Source organism: Momordica charantia, unplaced genomic scaffold (genome assembly GCF_013281855.1).
Source record: "Momordica charantia cultivar OHB3-1 unplaced genomic scaffold, Mcharantia_2.0 BLBB01000028.1, whole genome shotgun sequence".
Taxonomy (NCBI): domain Eukaryota; kingdom Viridiplantae; phylum Streptophyta; class Magnoliopsida; order Cucurbitales; family Cucurbitaceae; genus Momordica; species Momordica charantia.
The window spans coordinates 41,980-66,539 of NW_028275184.1; the positions used below are offsets into that span (position 1 = coordinate 41,980).

General features: G+C 37.1%; 1 protein-coding gene across 7 annotated transcripts; it reads right to left on the reverse strand.

Moving 5' to 3' along the window:
* Positions 1-1,721: 1,721 nt before the first annotated feature.
* LOC111024531 (uncharacterized) lies at positions 1,722-24,560 on the reverse strand. 7 transcript variants are annotated; one of them, XM_022302232.2, is made up of 13 exons: positions 23,952-24,560; positions 23,822-23,861; positions 21,221-21,349; positions 21,088-21,135; positions 20,878-20,919; positions 20,411-20,530; positions 20,077-20,222; positions 18,799-18,946; positions 18,593-18,676; positions 12,461-12,576; positions 11,379-11,437; positions 11,072-11,162; positions 1,722-2,128 (listed from the first exon to the last, which is right to left on the reverse strand). In XM_022302232.2, exons 3-13 carry the CDS (start codon positions 21,315-21,317, stop codon positions 1,901-1,903), a joined length of 1,179 nt encoding a protein of 392 aa, XP_022157924.2. In that variant the 5' UTR covers positions 21,318-21,349; positions 23,822-23,861; positions 23,952-24,560; the 3' UTR covers positions 1,722-1,900. The 7 variants fall into 7 exon arrangements, with proteins under 7 accessions (XP_022157924.2, XP_022157923.2, XP_022157922.2 ...); XM_022302231.2 differs by having other exon boundaries at positions 23,960-24,559; XM_022302230.2 differs by having other exon boundaries at positions 23,948-24,559.

Genomic DNA, 24,560 nt, shown 5'->3' on the forward strand with positions numbered 1-24,560 from the left:
GATATCCGGACATACTTGAGATACTCGGGTATCATACATTTACTGTAAAACAAACGTGGGAATCCATATGCCCGTCCAATGGGAATCTTGGATTCCCACAAAACAAACGGCCCCTAAAGATAATCTTAATATATGATTTACATTTTTTTTAGTTCAATAAAGGATGAGGAATTAAATCTTTAACCTTGGAAAAAGGTAATATAGATATCTTATCCATTAAGTAATGTTCGAACTTTTTACTCAAAAAAAAAAGATAATGTTCGGACTAATAAGATGTGTATTACATTTAGATCTAATGAACACAAATTAGGTTAGTCAAAACAAACTTTTGAACATCTCCCGATCATATTGTTGTTTCCTTCGTCTGAGAAACCCCATTGATGAACAAATAGGTGATAATTGTATATCTTCGAGACGTTTTGAGATGTGATTACGGTGATAAAATTTGAAATGTTTAGATCCACCACTGACTTGAGAAAAAAAGTGAGGAGCTAAAACAATGTGACCATATTTGACATCGTTGGATGTATCCAAGAAAATTTAAAATGATTATTAAGCTGACATATTTTGTTACATCATCTAACAATTTCTCAATTTCTCATTATTGTATAATTATTATCCATGGGTCATACTTTTAAAATTTTGTTTTATCTTGATATAACATTAAAAAAATTTGTCCATTAAAAATTTTTCCGTTTTTCAACGAAATTGAATTTACAAATTTCAAAATACTTTAAATTCTTGCATGAGCATAAATTAATTGATTAAGACATTTTTCAACGAAGTTGAATATACAAATTTAAAAATACTTTAAATTCTTGCGTGAGCATAAATTAATTGGTTAAGATATTTTTCAACGTAGTTGAATATACAAATTTAAAAATACGTTAAATTCTTGCGTGAGCATAAATGAATTGATTAAGACATTATATTGGTTTAAAAAAAAATTGATTAAGACGTTATAACTTAAGTAAATTATGCAGAAGATACAAAATTTACACTTATTAAGTGTGATTGAGATTGATGGTAGAATGAGTGATTTTTAAAAAATAGATTTAATTATAATTGATTTTCCAAATTATCATCTAATTAATACCTTAAAAATCAGTTTAAAGTAATTTTAAACTTTACTAAAATTAATTTTTTAATTTGCCAAAATTAATTTTTTAATTTGCCAAACATTGATTTTGACGTTCTTCTACACAATTGACCCTTCTAATTCAACTCTCCTTTTACACATCAATGTAACTCTCATCCAACAAAAACAAGTTTTAAACTTCGACATAAAATTATTCCACTTTTATAAATAATTTGCCTATATACTTTTCAAAACATATCATTTCATTTACATTTTTTAATCATTTGTTAAGAAAAGAGTACACTTTTGGATTTGTTGTTTTACTTGAACACATTGTTATTATTGAAATTACCCAAAAATGGTGACAATTTTATTTTTATTTAAATATTTAATGTAGCTAGAATTTGTTCGATGTTATTTACTTTGAGAAAATTTCTTAAACATTAGCTATACATGTTTCAATTAAATTTATGTTGATCAATAATATATTTAATTTTAATCTTTCCACTGAAAGAAAATATTTGGTAACCATTAAAATAACCACATTAACATAAAATACCATCTAATCAAATTTTCACAAATCTTATTAACAATATAAACTAACACAACATTTAATTAACATTCAAAACTTCAAGCTATCATATTCTAAACCATAAAAGACTAACTTGTATAATTTATCAAACATCAATGACCAAAAATTTTACCTAACCATACTTGACAAACCAATACAAACTCATAAAATGGTATAAATTCATATAATTACGGATGAATCAACAATGGGATCACAACTTGTGACATTGAAATTTAGTATGAAGATCCTACTTAATGATACTCTGCAATCTCAAAAACCCGAGCTGTATTATCGAGAGCAACAGAAACAAGGTATTCATGGTTGGCAGATATCGAGAGAGATTGGATGGCATCAGAGTGCCCAATGAAGGTCCTTACACATTCTCCGGAGAGACTATCCCATATTCGTACTCGACCATCAACACATCCAGTTGCCAGGTATCTTGATGTGCCAATCCATGTCAAGCATGCTACTCCATCCTGTCAAAAATAGACAGTTTGTTTTTGCTTAAACAAGTCAAACCGGACAACAAATAGTCAATGTCAAACAAGAAAAGATAATGATTATGAGTGCAACCGATATTTTAGTAGTTTAAATTGTATGATTGGTTGCACTCATAGATCAAATTTCACTCATAGATTAAAATAATAATAAAAAAACATTGATCATCAAATTTCAGTCCATTGATCTCAAAGCAAGAGCATATTTAGGTATTTTTCATTTAGCCTGAAGCTTCAATTTTAGGTAATTATTCTAAGGTCGGTTGTTTAAATTTTTGTAGTTAAATCATAGATCATTGGTATTAAGTCTTAATACTTTTGGATTTATTTTAGTTTTATCAAGAAATAATTAATGGCTCTACTTTTGAAATGCCTTAAAGTTTAAATCATGGAATGCATGCTTATGAATGCGTAGGTTTTAATGAAAAATTACTGCAGTTATCCTCTTTTCAAGTAGATGAACCTAGACTGAGTTCGAGTAGCTAGATTGGTGGTCTTGACTCCATAAATTTGGTGGCAACTATCAGTTGGGTAGAATCTCGCATGAAACCTGCCTACGCACCACCAAGGAATTGATAACTAAGTAAATTTTATGTACATCATAGACTTAGGCGCTTTAATGGTTCTGTAGACTTGACTTGCTTACATCATAAGAATTAGTATCATAAGAATTAGTGTCACCATGGCCAAGCATGCGAACACCCAGTCACTTCCAGGTATGTCTTTCGTTATAACAATTAAAAGAAAAAAAAATGTAACATACCTAAATAATAGACATGATTATTTGTACTGTAATGAACATTATGCTTAATGATTGTGACATTAGACTTAGCAGAAGTCTGCAGAAAGGGGTTTGTGAGACGGGGTGGCTAGGTAGAGGTGCAATCCTTGAGACAGTAAACAATAAATCAACTTAATGACAGAGAATCCACTAGTGAGTCAAACTTCTAGGCAGCCAGAGGCTATTGTAGCGCTCTTAATGATGGAGACTTCCCAAACACTTGTTCAAACTGCAGTCCATGTTTTAAAAAGCTTTTGAGGCTTACGCCTTGAGGCTCGCCTCGAGGCAAGGCTCTAACTTTTAGCCTCAAGACTTACGCCTTCTTTGAACCATAAGAGGCTTACGCCTCTTTGAAGACACACTGAGGCTTAAAGTCTTTACGCCTCGTGTAATGATTAGAATAATTTTAGTAATTTGCCCAATTCTTACAAAATATAAAGGTTTCTTTGCATACGGAATGCACTCTAGGTGTGACGATGATTCAATCTATCACTACTTTTACTAATTGGACTTTAAAAACATTGGAGACAAATTTTATAGAATAAGTCGATCATATTAGTGATAATAGTACTAGTGATAATAGTAGCGATAATAGTAGTGATATTGAGGATCTTCTTTTAGGATTTTTATTTAAGTGGTAACTAACAGGTGATTTTTTTATACTTTTATATAACTATTATGTTTAGCAATACTTGATCATACAAATTTTAGATTTGTATAATTTTTTAATTAAAATTGAGGCTTACGCCTCATACCGCCTCGAGGCTTACGCCTCGCCTCTTCAAGAGGAAAAGCCTCGAGGCAGCCTTTATCCTTTTAAAACATTGAGTCTGCAGTCTTTAACCAAATGGCTCAATTTGCTCAAGACCGAGGAGGCATGTAGAAGCCAAGTATTTGTGAGATTTTAAGAAGTGTGATCCTCGATCTCTTGATGGACTATCCTTAGAACTGACTGTTGGATTTATCAATATTTGTGTAAATATTAGGTGTCAATATTAGTTGTTAATATTTAGTCTTTATCGTTGATATTCAGTCTTTATGGTATTTATTACTTTCCTTGTTTGTCTGGTCATTCTCCCATATAAGAAGAACTAAGTTACATGTTTGAACATAGTAGTATATTTTTTACTGTTAGAATCCATATAAATGAATTAAATTTACCCAACCCATCAGCTTAAGCTTTTGGGTTGAGTGGTGGTTTGTTCATTCTTAAGATGGTATCAGAGCGGGAGGTCCTATCTTCGAACCCCTGCATTGTCGTTTCCTCCCCATTTATTATGATTTCCACTTGTTGGGTCTTGATGTTTTCCAAGCCCACAAGTGAGGGGGAGTGTTAGAATCCATATAAATGAATTAAATTTACCCAACCCATCAACTTAAGCTTTTGGGTTGAGTGGTGGTTTGTTCATTCTTAAGATTTACTCTCTCAAATTAACATGGTATCAGAGCTTAGGAAGTAAACCCTAACTCTCAAACTAGCCATCATAAAAAATACCAAACCCTAATTTTAAAACCCTAGCCGTCAATCAAAACCCTAGCTGTCAATCAAAACCCTAGTTGTCATCCATTCCTCCTTCCGATAAGTCTACCTTCGGCGAACTCCCCACGGCAACGCAGCTGTTGTCGTCGATCCGTCGTCCTCACCATCGATCTGCACCAGTGTCATCCGCACAGATCCGCCACTACTCCCATCCACGACGCAACCTGTCGTTCACCGGTCTCCGTCATCCGCACAGATCCATCGCGACGTGACCCTTCATCTGTCGACCTCCGCGTCTCTTCGTCTAATATTCACGATCGCCCATCTCTGGCTGTTGCACATCCTCACCGTCTTCGATCCGCTAGCACTCTTGTCGGTCGCCATCTTCTGCTCATAGTCGACCTCTTCTGCTCGCAGATCTGTTCGCAGCCGACCTCACAACCGCCATCACCAACGTCGTGTCTGACCTACGTTCATAGATTCGTGCCGCTACACCATCGTTCCTTCGCAGATCTATTAGTCTGGCAACATCCTTCGCATATCTGTCAGTCTAGCCACCGCAGATCTCACCGCCGCCTCTGTAGTCACCGTCAATCCTGTCCGCCGGAGATTTTCTAAGTATTGCATTGTTCAATTCTTTGGTTCAAATCGGTTCGGGTTGTTTCATCTGCCGTAACTTATTCTGACTTGGTTCAACTCTCCTGGTTATGATCATCTCCTTTCTAATATCAATTTATGGCCTGATTTGATTTGGTTAATTACTATCTAGTGGTGTAGTTCTGTTGTCAGCCTTTGTTTAGGCCAAGTTGTTCAGGACAAGTTGTTTATTTACAATGGTCCAAATCTCAACTGTCAATGGTAGAGAAATGTTTGGTGATAGTTGTGGTGACTCAAGTATAGAGCAAATTAATCAAATCCTAAAATTGCTATCCTCCAATTTACCTTCTAATAACTCATGTGTATCATTGACACAAACAGGTATTTATTATAAGGCTTTCTCGTGTAGTCATTTCCATGGATTATAGATTCTGGAGTTTCTGATCATATGACAAGTTCTTCTAATCTCTTTGAATCATACCTTCCTTCACATTCCAATAAAAAAGTTAGAATGGCAGATGGTAGTTTTTCTTCTGTTGTAGAAAAAGGAACCATTAAATTGACTGAGACCATTTCGTTACAGTCTGTCCTCCATGTTCCACAATTAGCATGTAATCTTTTATCTGTCAACCAACTTTCTAAAGATTCTAACTGTCGTGTTACTTTCTTTGAATCCCATTGTATTTTTCAGAATCAGAACTCGGAGAGGATAATTGGTCGCAGTAGGATGGTTGATGGTCTCTACTACTTTGATGAAGGTAACTTTAGTAATAAAATAACTCAGGGCTTTAGTAGTATTAGTTCTCTTTCTGTTAGGTAACAAATTATGCTTTGGCATCGTAGACTAGGACATCCCAGTTTTATCTATTTAAAATATTTGTTTCCAAAGTTATTTAAGGGAATTGATTGTTCATTTTTTAAGTGTGAAAGTTGTTTTTTAGAAAAAAATCATCACTCCACATAATTTCCAAAACCTGATAAAGCTTCCAAACCATTTTCCTTAATTCACAGTGATATTTGGGGTCCTTCTAAAATCAGTACTCATAGTGGAAGAAGATGGTTTATTACTTTCATTGACGATCATACTCGCCTGTCTTGGATTTATTTAATGTCAAAAAAATCTGAGGTGAAAGACATTTTCAAAAACTTTTATGAGATGATTGAAACTCAATTTCAAACAAAAATTTGTATTTTACATTCTGAGAATGGAACTGAGTATTTTAATGAGTTTTTGGAAAAATGTTTTGAAAGAAAAAGGTATGGTTCATTAGTCTACTTGTCCGGATACTCCTCAACAAAATGGGATTGCTGAAAGAAAAAATAGGCATTTACTTGGAGTAGCACGTGCTATAATGTTTTCTATGCATGTTCCAAAATATTTATAGGGGGAAGTGATTCTCACAGCGACCTATCTAATAAATAGGATGCCTACTAAAGTTTTAAATTTCAAAACTCCCATTGAGTCATTTAAAAATATTTTTCCAACATCCTGCATATATTCTGATCTACCTCTCAAAGTTTTTGGGTGTACTACTTACGTTCACACACCTAGTCATTTCAGGTCGAAACATGACCCTTGCACTATTAAATGTGTTTTCTTAGGCTATATTTCAGGTAAAAAAGGTTACAAATGTTTTGATCCTCAGACCAAAAAAATTTTTGTGAGTATGGATGTGTCTTTCTTAGAAAATCAACCATATTTTACCCAAAATTCTCTTCAGGGGGAGAAAATGAATTTGGAAGATAATTTTTGGGATATTTCTGTTCCTCTTTCTAGTTCTACCTGTTTGGATTTTACTAGTCCTTCGATGCCAAGTATAGAAACTGTCCAATCAGGGGGAGAAATACTACGAAACGATTTTGCGAATCCTAGTTCTAAGTTAAAGTTTTATACTAGAAGGAAATTCAATCAGAGGAACCAAGATCAAATAGTTACTCCTTCACAAAGCCAATCTGAGACTCCGAGAAATGAAACTGAACTATCTGATAATCCTCCCTTTTCAACATTGTCTGGTAATCCCTCTTCTTCAAATTTTCAAAATAATTCACTTGTTGTCTCTGACCTTGATGTTCCCATAGCCATTAGAAAAGGCGTTCGAAGTTGTACCAAATATCCTATTTCGAACTACATTTCATATGAAAAACTATCAAATAGTCAGAAGGCCTTCACATCTAGGATAACTAATTTGTTTGTTCCAATGAATATACATGAAGCTTTAGAAGATCCAAATTGGAAACTAGCTGTCATGGAGGAGATGAATGCTCTAAAGCAAAACAGTACTTGGGAGATAGTAGAATTGCCAAAGGATAAGAAACTAGTGGGATGTAAATGGGTGTTTACCGTAAAATGTAATGCAGATGGTAGCATCAAAAGATACAAGGCTAGATTGGTAGCTAAAGACTTCACACAAACCTACGAGATAGATTATCAGGAAACGTTTGCTCCTGTTGCAAAAATTAACTCTATTAGAGTTCTTTTCTCTTGCAGTTAATTCAAATTGGCCTCTCCACCAGCTTGATGTGAAAAATGCTTTTCTCAATGACAACTTTAAGGAAGAAGTTTTTATGGATTTGCCACCAGGTTTTGAAAAAGAACTCGGATGGAATAAAATCTGCAGATTAAAGAAATCTCTCTATGGCCTCAAACTGTCTCCTAGAGCTTGGTTCGAACGATTCGGAAAAGTCATATCGAGTTATGAATTTCTCCAGAGTCAAGCTGACCATACTATATTTTATAAACACTCTGAGAATAATAAAATCTTAATTCTGATTGTCTATGTAGATGATATTATTCTCACTGGTGATGATGAAGCAGGACTAGCTGGTCTTAAGAAAAATCTGGCAAGTGAGTTTCAAATCAAGGACTTGGGAACATTAAAATATTTTATAGGAATGGAATTCGCAAGATCGAAGAAAGGTATATTCGTTAATCAATCTTGACTTACTTGGAGAAACAGGATTGCTTGGTTGCAGGATCGCAGAAACTCCTATTGAACCTAACTTGAAATTACAAGTAGCAAACGCACAAGAAATAAAGGATAGGGAGCAATACCAGAGACTCGTGGGAAGATTAATTTATCTGTCACATACGCGACCAGATATTGCATTTGCTGTGGTAAGTCAATTCATGCATGCACCTGGACCAACTCATTTTGAAGCTGTCTACAGAATCTTGAGATATTTGAAAGGAACTCCTGGAAAAGGTATTTTATTCGAAAAGAATAACCACTTCCAAGTAGAAGTTTATACTGATGCAGATTGGACTGGAAGTACTACCGACAGAAGGTCTACTTCTGGTTACTGTTCCTTTGTTGGAAGAAACCAAGTTACATGGAGGAGAAAAAGACAAAATGTAGTGCTGAAACAAAGTTTAGAGCATTGGCTCATGGAATTTGTGAAGGTATATGGATCAAAAGGATACTTGAAGAATTGAAGATTCCTCAACCGACACCTATACGGATTTATTGTGACAATAAGTCTGCCATATGTATAGCTCATAACCCTGTGCTACATGACCGAACCAAACATATCGAGGTTGACAAACATTTTATTAAAGAGAAGATTGATGCAGGTACAATATGTATTCCTTATCTTCCGACAACAGAGCAAATTACCGATGTTTTAACTAAGGGACTTCCAAAGAAACAATTCGCAACAAGCTAGCTATGGACGACATCTTCAAACTAGCTTAAGGGGGAGTGTTGGATTTATCAATATTTGTGTAAATATTAGGTGTCAATTTTAGTTGTTAATATTTAGTCTTTATTGTTGATATTTAGTCTTTATGGTACTTATTACTTTCCTTGTTTGTAGTAGGTCATTCTCCTATATAAGAAGACCTAAGTTACATGTTTGAATATAGTAGTATATTTTTTACTCTCTCAAATTAACACTGACGATGGTTGAGGCTTAGTTGTCGCCCAGAAGTGTCAGGAACAGAATGTGCAGTGTGTAGTCTTCATGTTGAAACACGATACTCTTTTATGGTGAGAGTGTTCTACGAGGTCTATTGACGTTAGTGGAGAATGGTCACATGGTTGCAATTTAATTACCTAATAATAACTCGATTCAAGAAACAAGCATAATTCTTGAACCGTACCTGTCACTAAAGCATCAACGTCCTTCACTCCATGACATGTAATGAGTAAAGTTTTTCCTACTATCGGGTCTACTTGAGGTTCGCTGGTTCATATTAGAGGGTTGTTTTGCATCAACTTGGGCATATCTTCGTGGCAATTTACAACCATGTGCCCTTCCTTGCCGCATTAGAAACATAGTTTAGTTCCTTACCAACAACGCCCCCAATGATGCTTTCCACAAGTACTGCAAACAGATTTTTCATAATTAGGCCCTTGTTGTCGATTGGGCAATTGCTCTGAACTTTAGCTTGGTTTGTCGTGACAAAATTATCCTCAAGCTGTTGTAGATTACAAGATGCTTGCTCGAACTTCCTCTTCTATCCTGAGAAAGATCCTAGTCCTAAAGGACTTAAAGACTAACTTGTCAACAGTTGTCAATCAATGCAGCTGCTCGAAGTGTTGTAGGATAATCTGATGAAGAGAGAGCTACCACAGAGCCTTGAATCTCATCCTTCAAACCCATAATAAATCGTTCAATCTTTCTGGCCTCTGTGTCAACTATCTCAGGGCAAAACAGGACAATTTTGTAAATTCTATCTCATATTCCTCCAAGGTCTATTGCCTTGCTTCACGCTCAGGAATTTTGTTTGTTTCTGAATCAGGTGGTTGCTAGGTAGTACTGTCGAAAGAAAACCTTCTTAAATTGCAACTAATATCAATAGACCTCCACTAATATCAATAGACCTCTCTGCGGACTACCACCATAAAAGAGTATATCTTTCAACATGAAGACTGCACATTGCACCTTCTTTTCCTCTGGACACCTAATGTAACGGAAGATATTCTCTATAGATGACAATCAAGTCTCAGCCATCGTTGGATCTAAGGATAATCCATCAAAAGTGTGAGGGTCATACTTCTTAAAATCTCACAAATACTTGGCTTCTAGTGACATGTCTCCTTGGTCCTCAGCCAATTGAGTCATTTGGTAAGAGACCGCAGTTTGAACAAGTGTTTGGAAGGTCTTCATCAATGGCGCTTTGACTGTCTAGAAATTTGACCTATTGATGGATTCTCTATCTGACCATTAGGTTAATTCATTGCTGGCTCTACTATCTTAGTGACTGCACCTCTACCTAGTCCACCCATCTCATATACCCTCTTCTGCGTGGAGCCATAATCAAATAATCACAACAGAGTTGAACTAAGTCTTAACGTCACAACCATTAAACATCAAACATATTGTTCATTACAATACAATATAATCATGTCTATTTTTTATGCATATTACACAAATTTTTTAATATATATATATATAAACAAACATAACATACTTGGCAATGACAAAGTATTTAAATGCTTGACCATGGTGACACACTAATGCTTACAAGCAAGTCTACAAAACCATTAACTCGGGCTTTGATACCAACTTTTAAGCATTAGTGTACATAAAATTTACTTAGGTACTAACTTTATGGTGGTGCTAGATTGTAATGGGTCCTAAGAGCCATGTGCTTGGCCATGGTGACACACTAAGTAAATTTTCATTTTAGATAATGGCAAAAGCATACCAGACAAGTCTAACGGCTATTTGCTAAAGTGTGTCATGGGGGTCTGCGTCAGCATGGTCTTTTTTTCGCATTTAAATATTGTCCATGCTTGGATAGAGTTATTTTAAGAACTTGAAATAACGTTTCTATTTATTTACTATTAATAATTTTTTTAAGTTTTGGATTTGGTTAAATTTTACTTTTTCATGGATTCCATATAAGTTTTGAATATTTTTTTTAAAAATTATCTTGCGCTAGTATAATTTTCCTTTTCTAAAGTACTTCTTCCCTAGTTTTGACATTCCCTAGTTTTTAAATGTCAATAACATGCATAACCAGTATATGTCCAAAAACCAGGTCGTTACAATGAGATCAACAATAAATTGAATTATATTCTAGAGTTGAGTTAAAAACATAAATCAGTTCTCAACAGACCTCATGCACGCATGTAGTGCGTGGCAACGACTGTCGAAGATCCCAAATGATGAGCTTCTGATCCATTCCTCCAGTTGCAGCCCAAGGGGAGCTGAAATGCAAGTTTTCAAGAATCAGAACATTCATAGGCTATAGAAAATAAAAAAGTCTACACTATAGCATTTCTGCAGCAATTAGAACATCCCTACTAATTCAACATGATGTATCAAAGTCATTACTTTTACGGATTAACATGCTTTCATAATTTCTTTTTTTGGAACCTCTACCTTAAGGAGGTGAATGACAACATAGCAGAAAATCACAATACCTTGGCGCTAGACCAATGCACTCAATTGAATCCGAATGGGAAACTAGAGAATTTACCACCTGTCAAAAGCAGTAAGTGATTTCATTTCAATTTACATCAAAACATCATAATTCTGCATCCATGGTCCAAACCACCGTAAAATTTTGTTTCTTATAAATGTGGATATCCAAACCAAGTTATGGATATCTCAACCAGTCTTACAAACATCTGTTGACCGACCCTACAAAAATTTAGCGTATCACAACCAGATAAATACATTGGCCAACTCAAAGTGGTTTACTAAAATTAAGAATCTGTTGCTAAGTCTAATGCTGATAACTAAGCAACAACTGTGTACCTATCAAATATAAGATTCAATTTGTCAATATCTTATTCATCATTATCAACAAATAAAAGTTCTGAAAAGAACACAACATTTGTCAAAATTCTCAATCTCGACTTTTGATGCATTAGCCACCTTAGATATCAAAATTTTTAGAACCTCTTTTCACATTCATCATTATTAAGGTTTAAAATAAATACAATTCATAATTTTAACATATTAACTCTTCCAGTTAACCATTCATATACATTTTCCAAGCTTCCAAGATGATTCAAGGTCTCTCGTCCGCTACTATAATACATACTTATGCCTCTTACATTAACTAACCAACTAGTTTCTAGCATGCCTATAACATATTTTATAGGCGTTCAACACGAGAATTTCCCAAATAGCCACCCAACTTAGTACTACTCTCGCCGAAGCATGCTTGGCTGTGAAGTTCTCTATGAGATCTGGTGCATTAGTGCTGGTATGATCAAACCACATGGCTATATCATATCACAAAAACCCCCTCTTTACACCTTCCTTTAGCTCTCCTCACATAGTTATGTATATATATGTAGCACCAAATCTAGTTTCTCTATTACATATTCAACAAAACAATGATAGTGGTCATATTTCATAGTATTAGTATTTCAAGAAAACAAAAAATTTTAGAACGTGGCATCAATTGTCCACTCGAATGCAATCTAACTGAGACAAGAAAGATAATTATATGGTTAGACAAATAGATATCATCTAATTAAATTGTAGAAATAACCTTTCCAGTTGCTATATTCACAATATGAACGGAACCATCTTTTGAACCAGAAAGAGCAAGCGTTGAATCGAAACTGAGTGCTAAGGAAGTCAATCCTTGCGTGTGATAGGGATGACCTGAAGAATAATACAAAAAGATAAAATCATCACCACTTGAAAGAAATAGTAACTTAACATGTGCACGACACGTAGTTTTTTTTTCTTTTTTGTTAAGAAACAATTTCATTGATGAGTGAAATTACAAAATGGTGGGTATATCCCAAATACCAAAGGAGTTACATGAAACTTCTCCGATTCGTCCAAAGAGAATCTATGCTATATGAGTAAAATATTGGAGATGCTTTACATCAATATATAGCAAGAATGATATTGTCAGAGTCTATCGAATGGGCGTTCATTTTTTGTAAAGAGCCTATGGTTTCTTCACTTATAGAATGTCAACAAAAAAAAAAGGCTCGAAGGATGTGTTTCCAAATGAGCGCCTTTTCTCTCTTGAAAGGATGGCCCAACTATGTGCACCACACGTAGTTCAAATTGTTATTATATAAATATTTGATCTTTTTATTTTTGTATTTTTAATATACTAGTTTGTATTCATCAATTTTGTTATGTTTGCTTATAGCGAAAAAGTTATCAATTTTTTCTTTTAATTTTGAATTGGTTATCTATTATATTTTAAAATATCTATCATATTCCAAGTTAAGTCTACCTACATCCCTTGAACTCCAAAGGCTCTCCAGAGCTTTCCTATTTACCTTTATTTAAAATGAAAAACCAGCTTAAGCTTAAGAAAAATGAAAGATCGCAAGATGTATGTATTCAGACCCACAAACTACAGCCCATTCAAAAGAACACTACCATACTTGCAATAATCCTATCCCACAGGGTGTTCGGTTCCAATAGGAAATGCCATGACATTTGGCCAACGAGGCTTCATTGCAAAGCTTCAAATTCCCAATATCCAGGCCTAAATGTCAATTGGCCTTGAAACCACCTCTAATGTAATCCTTGATACCACCTCTCCCCTAATTAAATGTAATCCCCACCTCCTGGACACCTTCCCAAATAAAATCTCTCAAAAGCTTTCTCCACACCATTACTAATGGCCATAAGAAGTAAAGACGGATCTGTGAGAGTCCTATTAGAAATATTAGTTTGTTAGTATGAATGGGTAGTATGGTAATTAGTTAGGGTGAGTTGTTATAAATAAGGGTAGTAGGGAGAGGAGAAGATCATCTTGGAGAATTGTATTTTGGTAAGGAACTTGAGAGAGTTCTTGGGAGAGAGATAGCCCTCTCGAAAGGCTATCGGTATTGTAATTACTCTTTTGTATTGCAATATAGTGTTCTTGTTAGGTTCTTGCATTCGGATACCTAACAAATTGGTATCAGAGCAAGTTCATCTTGGCGATGGATCTATTAGTCGAGACAAGAATGAAGTTATAGAGAATGTGTGAAGAAATGATGGGAAGGTGTGAAAAAATGATGGAAAATTCGAAGGAAATGGTTCGAATATGCAACGAATTGCAAAATAGACTTGCAGAGAGCATTGCGGTTAGAGAGGAAAAAAGGACGTTAAGGAGGGAAGAAGTAGCAGGGAAGAGCATTCAGAAGCAGGGACGAAGGGTTGTTGGAAGGCGACGATTGTACCCAAGAATGTGGATGGGAGTTCGATGGAAAATCAACCGACGAAAAGGAATGTCTTCGTGCAGGTATTCATCGAGAAGAGAAGAGAAAAGTTACCCTCAACCGAATATGAAGAAGCTAAGGAAGAGAGGAAGAAGGAAACACCGACCATAGAAGTTCGAAAAGGGGGATGAAGAAGAAATTGAATATCCAAAAAGAAACGGCAAGAGTCTAAGAATGGTTGGGTCAGATTTGCACGGTGGTTCTCCGATGAAGAAGCGGCGAAAAAAGAAGGGTAGGGCATGACTGCAAGTAGAACGGCTTAAAATCCCACGAGACTTGAAGATCGGTCACGAGAGAGTCGGGGCGATATATGTGACGAGGGAGACGGGATTCTTCAAGGATGGCCGACAATTCTTGGCGTCTAAAGTATGGAGAAAAGTAGGAAATCCAGAAGAAAATGAAAGAAAAAAGAGATAAAGGACTGATGGAAGGCATCGTGGGCGAATGTTTGGGTGGTCGGAGTTACAGGAATGGTGGCGCCGCCGCATACGCTCCAAAACATGGAGGGAGAAAGGAGGAGCTGTGTGGATTTTGTGCCTAATTTTTCTGTAGTCGAACGTGCTAAAGAGAATGGACTGCAATTGGAAGCTACCGAGGGAAATGGGCTAGAATTGGATAAAGTGTTTGAGGCCCAAGACTTTTCAAAGATAGAAAAGGAGAGAGAAATAAAAGGTGGGCTTTGGGCCATGTCCTTGATTTTAAACTTCCAATCCAAACTAACTCTAGCTGCCTTTCTTTTCTCCTACGCAGCAGACCTTCCAACCTATATTGCCGCCGACCGCCGCACGCCACCGATAACCGACCGCCATCACCCGCCACATGTGCCTCCACCGCCGTCTGTCGCCGCCACCATCCGCCGTCCACACACCACTACCGCCATCGTTGGTCGTGCCACCGTCTGTCGTCGCCACCACCATCACCAGCACGATTTACCATCTGCTGCACACCTCATCCGCTGTCGTCTGTCAGAAACTAGGGTTTTTTAGTTGATATTTAGCTGGGTTTCTAAATTTGTTGGTATTCATCATTTTGCTCTTGTGTATTCACACCTTGAGGACAAGGTGTCTTTGAAGGGCGGGGTAACATGAGAGTCCTATTAGAAATATTAGTTTGTTAGTATGAATGGGTAGTATGGTAATTAGTTAGGGTGAGTTGTTATAAATAATGGTAGTAGGTAGAGGAGAAGATAATCTTGGAGAATTGTATTTTGGTAAGGAACTTGAGAGAGTTCTTGGGAGAGAGATAGCCCTCTCGAAAGGCTATCGGTATTGTAATTACTCTTTTGTATTGCAATATAGTGTTCTTGTTAGGTTCTTGTATTCGGATACCTAACAAATCCAACTCTTTGGGGGTTTCCCTAAGGATAGACTCTTAGGACAATAACCCAAAGCAAGGCTAAGGCAGGAAGAAGGAAGGTTACCCATGATGCAACTCCTCGAAGGTGAGGCTTACTGAGACACCTTCGAGGGGTTGTAAAGAACATCAATAACTAAGCTCTTCTCGAAGAACAGAAAAAAATGGTTAAGATTATGATAGGAAAAGGGATATTATTAGGGTATTGAGGGTACCTTGGTAATTAGATAGGGAAGTTGTTAGGGATAGTTGTTATAAATAGAATGAGGGTGTAAGGACCAAGGTATCCAATTAGTGAATACTTTTTAGGCTTGAGTGATATCTCAAGAGGGAAGGACCCAAGTACCTCTAATACTTGTTAGCTATTGTAGTTCGTTTATCTTTTATCCTACAATATATTTGGAGGTTCCATTAGTCGTATCAGATTACCCTAATAATATCCCTTTATTACCCTAAGGGTCATTCCTATCAGATTACTAGCTTTCCTATCTACTTTGGGAGTATCTTTTTGTGAGAGCCCTATTAGGGGTACAGGGGGATATTAGTTTGTTAGTATGAAGGGATAGTATGGTAATTAGTATGGTAATTATTCAAGGGTCAGATGGATATAAATAAGGGTAGTAAGGGAGAAGGAGAGCATCTTTGGGAATAGTATTTTGGTGAGGAACTTAGCATGCTTCTTAGGAGAGGGATAGCCCTCTCGAAAGCCTATTGATATTGTAATTTATCTTTGATATTGCAATATAGTTTTCTAGTTAGGTTCTTGTATTTGAGATCCTAACAAATTGGTATCAGAGTAAGTTCATCCTGGCCATGGGAATTGTATCGGAGTTAATCCTGGCCATGGGAATTGTATCAGAGTTAGTATTACAGAAGCTAAGGAGATGGGCAGTGGAAGAGGATAATCCTTTGAAAGAATTGCAACGACAACTCAAAGAAATGTGAGACCTGCTTAAGGAGTGCACAGCAAGACCGTTTGGGAGGGAAAAAGAGACACCAAAGACGGAAGGACCAATTGTGAAGAAACCAGTCTTAAAGTTATTGGATTGTCGGAAGCAGGAGCGAAGAGTTGCTGGAAGATAGCGATCGTACCCAAGAATGTGGACTGGAGCTCGATGGAAAATCAGCCGAGGTATGAAAAGGTCAGCGTGCAGGGATTCATCGAGAACGGATGAGAAAAATTATACTCAACTGAGCAGAAATAAGCTAGGAAGGAGAAGAAAAAGGCAACACCGATCATGAAAGTTTGACAAGAGGGATGAAGTAGAAATTAAACTTCGACTAAATTCGAAGATCAAGTGAGTTGAGCTGATGAATGTTGCGACTGAGGCTGGAGTTCCAAAGTGAGGTTGACACCATGGATGGTTCTGTGGCGAGAATCGAAAACTCGGAAGGGAAGGAGTTTTAATAATCGTTGGGAAAAAGGTGCAAGTAACGACGAAAACAAAAGGAAAAAGAGGCATAAGACAAATGGAAGACATCGCCAATGAAAGCAAGTATGGTCGGAGAAGAAGCTCAGGATGAGGCGCCGATGGAAGTTCTATGAAGAGGCAACCATGGAGCTTAAGGAGAAGAGGGGTCACAGGAGAAAGAGGGAAGAAGGAACCCTAACCACGTGAATCTCGTGAAGGGCAAGGAAGAAGAAGGTTACGTGGACAAGTTGGACCCTAGGCTGGAAGAGGGAACTGGGCTGAAAGGACTGAAATTAAATGACTTTGGTGAGGCCCATTTTGATTCAGAAAAGGAGGTCGGGCAAGATAGGTTTGGGTTTCGAGCCGGGTCAAGATTTGTTTTAAATCCAAACCCAAAACCCGACCCGAAATGGCATATCCCTACCCATGAGATGGGAGAAACCCTAATACCCAACATTGGGAAATTCCATCTTAACGCCAACATGACGCCGCCGTCCACCTTCACAATGTTCGCCGCTGATCGCGACTTGGGCATCCACCGTTGTCGTCAATCCTCAGCCATCACCATCTGCCGCTACTGCCATTCGTCGTATGCCATCGGTGTACACCATCACCCACCGAAGTTCGTCACGCCACCCCTGCCATCATTTGTCACGCACCACTGAGCGCCATCGTCTGCCGCCGCCACCATCCGCCGTACATCGTCTGCCGCCACCCCCGCCAAGTTCGTCCGACGTTGTTTGTCACACACCACCGCCGCCATCTGTCGCACACCGCTGGTTATCACCGTTTGCCACGTTTCATCAGACCAGCTGATCCAACTAGGATTTTTCTTTTACTTTTTATTTGAAGCAGTTTCTGGGTGGATATTTTCTTCTTAAAAAAAAAATTGTCATGCACACCAGGAGTAGGACAAGGTGTCTTTGAAAGGCGGGTATTGTGACAGTCCTATTAGGAGTATAGGGGAATATTAGTTTGTTAGTATGAAGGGATAGTATGGTAATTAGTTAGGGATAAGATGGATATAAATAAGGGTGGTAATGGAGAAAGAGAGCATCTTTGGGAATAGTATTTTGGTGAAGAACTTAAGCATGGTTCTTGAGAGAGAGATAGCCCTCTCGAAAGGCTATTGATATTGTCATTTCTCTTTGATATTGCAATATAGTTTTCTAGTTAGGTTCTCCGTTGTTGTATTTGGAATCCTAACACTTTTCTTGTAAAATATTAAAAGGATTCACTTTCAAGATCAAGCAAGTCTTAAACGATCACCCTTTTCCTATATCCCTAATCTCATACCATTATAGCAAGTCCCAATTGTCCAAGACTAGCTCATATTCAGAGGCAGATAAGGAATAAGGCCTCATCAAACTTTCACAAAAAGACAAGGATGGAAAATTAAATTCTCAATACTTCCTAACCAATACATTAACATCTGTCCAATGGAAATTGCACTTCCCAAAAAGTATACTTACAAAAAAGATTTTCTTATTTAAAAAAAAAACTTATAAATAAATATATTGATTAAAGTAAAATATACACAGAAGATTGACCAATCAATTTCTTAAAAAAATCAGGGCAAGGATTTCAATTTTAATTTCTTATGAGTTTAAAATTTTAACAAGTTTATAACTAATGAGGAAAAATTTTTAAATGGATCATACACTCAAGTTTCAAATGTACCTCTCACAACGTGAATATTCTCACCACTTCTTGGATTCCATATCCTCATCGTTGCATCATCAGAACCCGTGCAAATCATTTTACCTTGAATAACGTCATGGTCATTTGAAAAAAAAAATATTTAAAAATGTGCGTATCATAGAATCTGGTAATTGATCGTCACATAGAGTAACAAAAAAAAAACAAGGTGGAGATTAGTTAAATACCATCAGGGGTAAAATCACCGCAGGTAACACTAGCACCGTGACCAGAAAATATATTAAGATAGACACCTCTCTCGGCATTCCACATCCAAGCAGAGGAATCCTCAGAACCAGCCAAAACCAGATGTCCTTTTGGATGCCACCTTACCCACTAAGCATTATTTTATAATAAAAACCAAGTTTTCATTGAGAACAAATAAAATAGCATACAAGAGCCCTACAAAAAACAAGCACACCAAAGAAGAATTCATCTACAAGAAGGGACCCTGACTAAAACGAATGGCACCTGGTAATTATAAAAAGCCTAAAACCCGACAACCACAAAGAAGTATTAAATCTAACTAGATCCCAAATTTCCCCCGATAAAAATTCTAATTTTCCTCTCGATCCAAATACCCCACAAATAGCAAAAAGAAGAAACAAGTCTGCTAGCTGCAACAATAGGGTCCCTCTATCCCAAAGGGGCAAAGCAAGACTTCCTCCACCATTGTCCAAAACTCCATCCTATTACAAGCCAAAGAAACACCAAAAAACTCTAGGAACTGACCCAAATAAACTGAGCAAACTGGTAGCTCCACAGGATACGATCAAGGTCCTGATAAGCATTTTTGCAAAGGAGACACCACTGAGGACCCAACCAAAAAGAACCCCTCTAAATATGGTCTATGGTATTAATTTTTCCATGTAAAACCTATCAGGCAAAGGACTTAACCTTTTTAGAATTTTTACCTTCTAGAGCAAGGCGAATAGCAAGGCATTAAGGGGGAGGTGAAGAAAAACTCAAAATATTAAAGAAAGAACTACAAGTAAAACCCAACAATGGGTTACGGGATCAAATACGAAAGTCCTTCCTTGCCTGAATCACACATACCTCCCCTAGGTACAAGCAAATCAACAACCTTCAACAATTCCCTATACGCGACAGAGACTAGGGATTTATCTCAAAAAAAAAAAACAGATACTAGAGAAATAAAAGAGGAATTTCCTGAAGACCCCAACACAGAGGCCACTTAATGCAACCACTTTTCAGAAAGGCGGTAAAGACGAGGAAATATGAAACACGAGGGTTTGATCATCCAACCAACAATCCTCCAAAAATAGGTTGTTGTACCATCCCCAATGGAGCAATAAACAAACAGAAAGAAAAAGGGGATTAACCTAAAGAATGATGACTGGTGAGAGATCAAATGGTTCTTATTAATGAACCTAAACCACGATCATCCTAAAAACTTAATGGCTTGGTTAAATAATCAATTTTATCATAAATAAATATAGCTTCACCTCAATTCCCCCTCCTGGGCCATCAAGTGTGCATTTAAGATTCCCCGAGGAAATGTCCCAAATTTGGATAAGCCCATCAAAACTCCCTGATGCAAGTAATTTTCCATCTGTACTAAATGCTAAGCTAGACACAGAATCCTTGTGACCTGCATACAGTTGTCCTTAAACCAGTTAGAAAAAATTAACAGATATAAGATCTAATATGCTAATTCACAGAGTTAGCTTAGGGAAAGGAAGTGGAATTGATACTTAGGAAGTATAATATAATACTTTTGGAAATGAAAAGTAAAACAAAAATATATGTTTACAACTATTTACAGTATCATGGACACACCACTAAGCTCCTGTGCAAAATCTCCTCGGCTAATCTTCCACATGAATCCTTTGTCATCTCCACCACCTGTTGCAACTAAAGCAGCATCTACTAGACTACAAGCCACCGTGTAAACCTCACCTAAGGGAAAGGGGTACACCAATATGAACTTCCATTAATATGAGGGAAAGGTTCAATATTTTCTTTGCATATGCATGAAACGACACACCTCCAATTATAAGATGAATGAAAAACAAGCTTCACAAAAGTTAGATTAGGCAAATTTCTTACATCTAATACTACACTTTGATTCAAAGATTGAAAACATGAGTTATTATTGTCATCAATTGATACATCAAATAAATATATGAACCTTATGGAGAGAGCATAAGAAGAAAAAGAAAGCAATATATGTAATATGTATGTATGTGCGTGTGTGTGTATATATTGCACACATAAACTGAATAACAATTAGAATAGACTCTTACCAGTGTGGCCAGTAAAAGTATGAACTGAATCATCGGCCTCATCTGAAAACAATCAAATAAATGCAACCAATTTACAGAGCATAATACTCCGATAAATTTCTAAATTATCTTCAAACATAACATAGAAAGTTATAAACCTATATAATAGAAATATTCTTCACGAACATCAAGCATTAAGCAAGCAAGATTACTGAAAATAGCATCTCATACCGACAAATTCCTCATCAGAGCCTTCTTCATCAGCAGCATCAGGAAGATCTTAAATTGACAGAATAAACCTAATAATTAGTAAAGCAAACTTCATATAAACACACGCACAAAATCAACAGGAGGAAAGAGAGACCTTCCTCATCTACTGCAACTTCCTCGATTATGTCAGATTCATCAAGAAAGACCTCACCGCGATCATCTTCCTCCTCATGTGAAGCTGGAATGTTCATAGCTCTATCACGTGGTAGAGCAGTTGGAATTGCTGTGAAAGACAGGAAAAAGATAATATGAGAGTCAAGAAAGCAACCATTTTTTTCAATGATGCTTTTTCTTTGGTTCTGTTTTACTTTTTGAAGAAAATCATTACATAATGAATTATAGCCCAACCTTCAATAATCTTTTAACGCACTGCAAGGCCTCATTGGTCTCTTTAAAAATATTGTTTAAAAGAAATAAAAACATTTATTCCATAAGGTTAAGGTTGGGAGTAAAACACCAATTCTCCTCTTCAGACCTTTTTTTTAGAAACCAAGAGAGAAATATATTCAAAAGAAAGCACGAAAAGCAAGATGTCATAACACAATATTCACTGCAACATATCGAGGATCATCGGACTGAAGTAAAGAAGCAAGCATTCGCGTACACTTTAACTTCGATAAACATTGGTTTAATGCAAAATTCGATGTGTACTTCCTACCTACATATAGGACATATATTAAATGAGGAACAATGATCCAATCTAAAAGCAAATTGGTTATTATCTAGTTACGTGAGGAATCTCCTCACGCTAAAAGAAACGAACTTAACCAAAAGCTTAATAACATCTCCCTTTTCGAAGAGAAACCTAATTATCAAACCCGAATCTCAGGAAAGGAATAAGAGGAGAAAATTCCCCTTTTATCAGATGGGACCTTTCAATTCTCTCCTATGCAACGATATAGGATTCCAAAACATGATAGACCAAGTGAGAAACGACTTGTTACACAACCACACTCAGCGTAATATGGAGGTAGTTATGGCAAAACGGGCCGATCTGATCCTTCACAATAAAGTGATAGATGAAATTGCCATTAAACGACTTATTAGCAGGTTACTCGATCACTTCGAAATGGCATATACATCACATATCCTGGATCAAATAAAGACTTTGGGATTCCAACGGACCGTTGCTACATCCATTTCATTAGGAATTGATGATCTTTTAACAATACCTTCTAAGGGATGGCTAGTCCAAGATGCTGAACAACAAAGTTTGATTTTGGAAAAAACACCATGGAAACATACACGCAGTACAAAAATTAGAGATATGATATGCTACAAGTGAATACTGGCAACAAGAAATGAATCCTAATTTTAGGATGACTGACCCTTTTAATCTCATCCATATAATGTCTTTTTCAAGAGCTCGAGGAAATATCTCAAGTACACCAATTTGTAGGTATGAGAGAATTAATATCATATCCACAAAGACAAATTGTAACGCCCCAAATTTTCAAGAACACCAAATGGGGCACGTAAAAAAATCTCCTATTCAACCCATACCATTAACAGAGAATAACCACATTTTGTACCACGACTTCAAAGCAACTTAATCAACTTTTACTATCCATAAACTATCCAGTATCGAGAAACCTGAATACTCAAATGACAATGAATCAAGAACTATTCATTTAACTAAAGTTAATCTCAAAAGTCTCAATTTTCGCAACTTGAGCAATAATCAAACTAGAGTTCTCAAAATTTCAAAATGACAATTTTAAAGCGTTCTTTAAAAAGGAATCTAAACAAAACTTAAACAATTAACCGAAATAAGAAACTCCACTAAAAATAAACTACTGCAACTACTCTACTAAAAATCAAAACTAGAGAGAAACTAAGCTACGCAACCTAATGGTCTCTTACCGTCAAGTCTCGTCCTCGCCATCACCATGCTTGTGAGTACAACCACTAGTCCTCAGTAAGCATCCCTTACTTGAAGGGTCACGCACAAACATCATGCTTTACAGGAAATTTAAACAACAAGCTTAACAAGTCATCATGCTTTACATAATATAAACTCAACTAAACATGCAAACTACATGCCAAAACCCAATCCTCAAATCACGACTCACTCATTCTCTCTCATATTCCTCCAAGGCTTACTCCTTCGAGTCGTATCGACCCCAGACCATCTATTCAGAGCCCCGACACTTCTCTAGAGCGCTTGGCGTTCGATCCTTGACCTTTGTACCCAAAGCCTTGAACTGTTGCATCGACCCTTTACGTTCTATTCAAGGTCTCGATAGATTTGCAACATATTGGTCCTTGTCCTTTCCCCTCAAGGCCCCAATACTTGTCTTCCCTCTAAAATTCATCGCATCGACCGTCGACCATTTATTCGAAGCCTCGACACTCATCTTTGTCCAAAGTTAGCGTATCGATCAATGACCTTTGTACCCGGAGCCTCAATACCCAACTAGTGACGTATCATCCCTCTGGCCCTGATACTCACCTATTCACTTCATAATAGAGCCAAGCTCTCACCAGAAGCACAATTTAATCAAGAGAGAATACAACACAATCAAGTAACCATGCATAATCACGCAACCAAACATAATCAAGCAACCAAGCATACATGCTACAAACAATTCCCTCTAAAGTAAGAAACTACATGCATAATCACGCTACCAAACATAATCAAGCAACCAAGCATACATGCTACAAACAATTCCCCCTAAAGTAAGAAACTACTTACAAACGAATGTCCTAAAGTTCCTAAGCTTGTTGAATAGTTCCTAAAACAAAAGGAATACAATCTCAGGTTAGTAACCAATTCAAACCACTTAAATATAACCGAAACCGAGTTTAGGTGAGTCGTTACCTACTAACTCACCCTACAACAACTTGGGTTAGGAGTGGGTTAACGCCGAGGAAGTTCAGGCTCCCAAATCCGAGTTCAAAAGGCCTTATGCTGGCTGGTCCGATGTCGAGAAGTGATGGATAACTCCGATTTGGGTCCGAATAGGAGTGGGTCAACGTCGAATCAATGCCGGAAGGGGTGGGTAACACTAACCAAGCTCCGTTTGGGTATGGGTCAACGTCGAACGTCACCGGAAGGCCGGAAAACGTAACCAAATTCGCTGGGCTTAACGAATTCGGACTGTTCGGGGCCGTCGAGGCCAGAGAACGAACCAAAACTGCTCTGTCTGTCGTGCACCGCCGTGGACAGTCGCTGGAACACCGTACCAATGTCGGATCTGAGCTCGGGCCACCGAAATCCACGAGGCACACCGCTGAACCGCCGCCACTGCTAAAGGATCGCTGCACCGCGCCGTACGCCGTGCCCTCGTCGGCGTTGGTCTGGGTTCTCGCCGGAGGAGGTGGTGGTTCCCGGCCGGGGAAAAGAAATCAAGAGGGGCGGCGGCTAGGGTTTTTCCTTTTTGTTTGTTTTTCTTCTTTTACTTCTTATTTACCAAAAAAAACAAGATAATAAT

Excerpts from the sequence above, each read along its gene's own strand:
- LOC111024531 (XM_022302229.2), bottom strand. The coding sequence starts at position 23,017 with ATGGTGATGGCGAGGACGAGACTTGACG. Across the intron at positions 20,920-21,087 it reads CTCTGATGAGGAATTTGTCG|ATGAGGCCGATGATTCAGTT; the intron begins GTATGAGATGCT and ends GATTGTTTTCAG. Across the intron at positions 18,677-18,798 it reads CGGTGATTTTACCCCTGATG|GTAAAATGATTTGCACGGGT; the intron begins GTATTTAACTAA and ends ACGTTATTCAAG.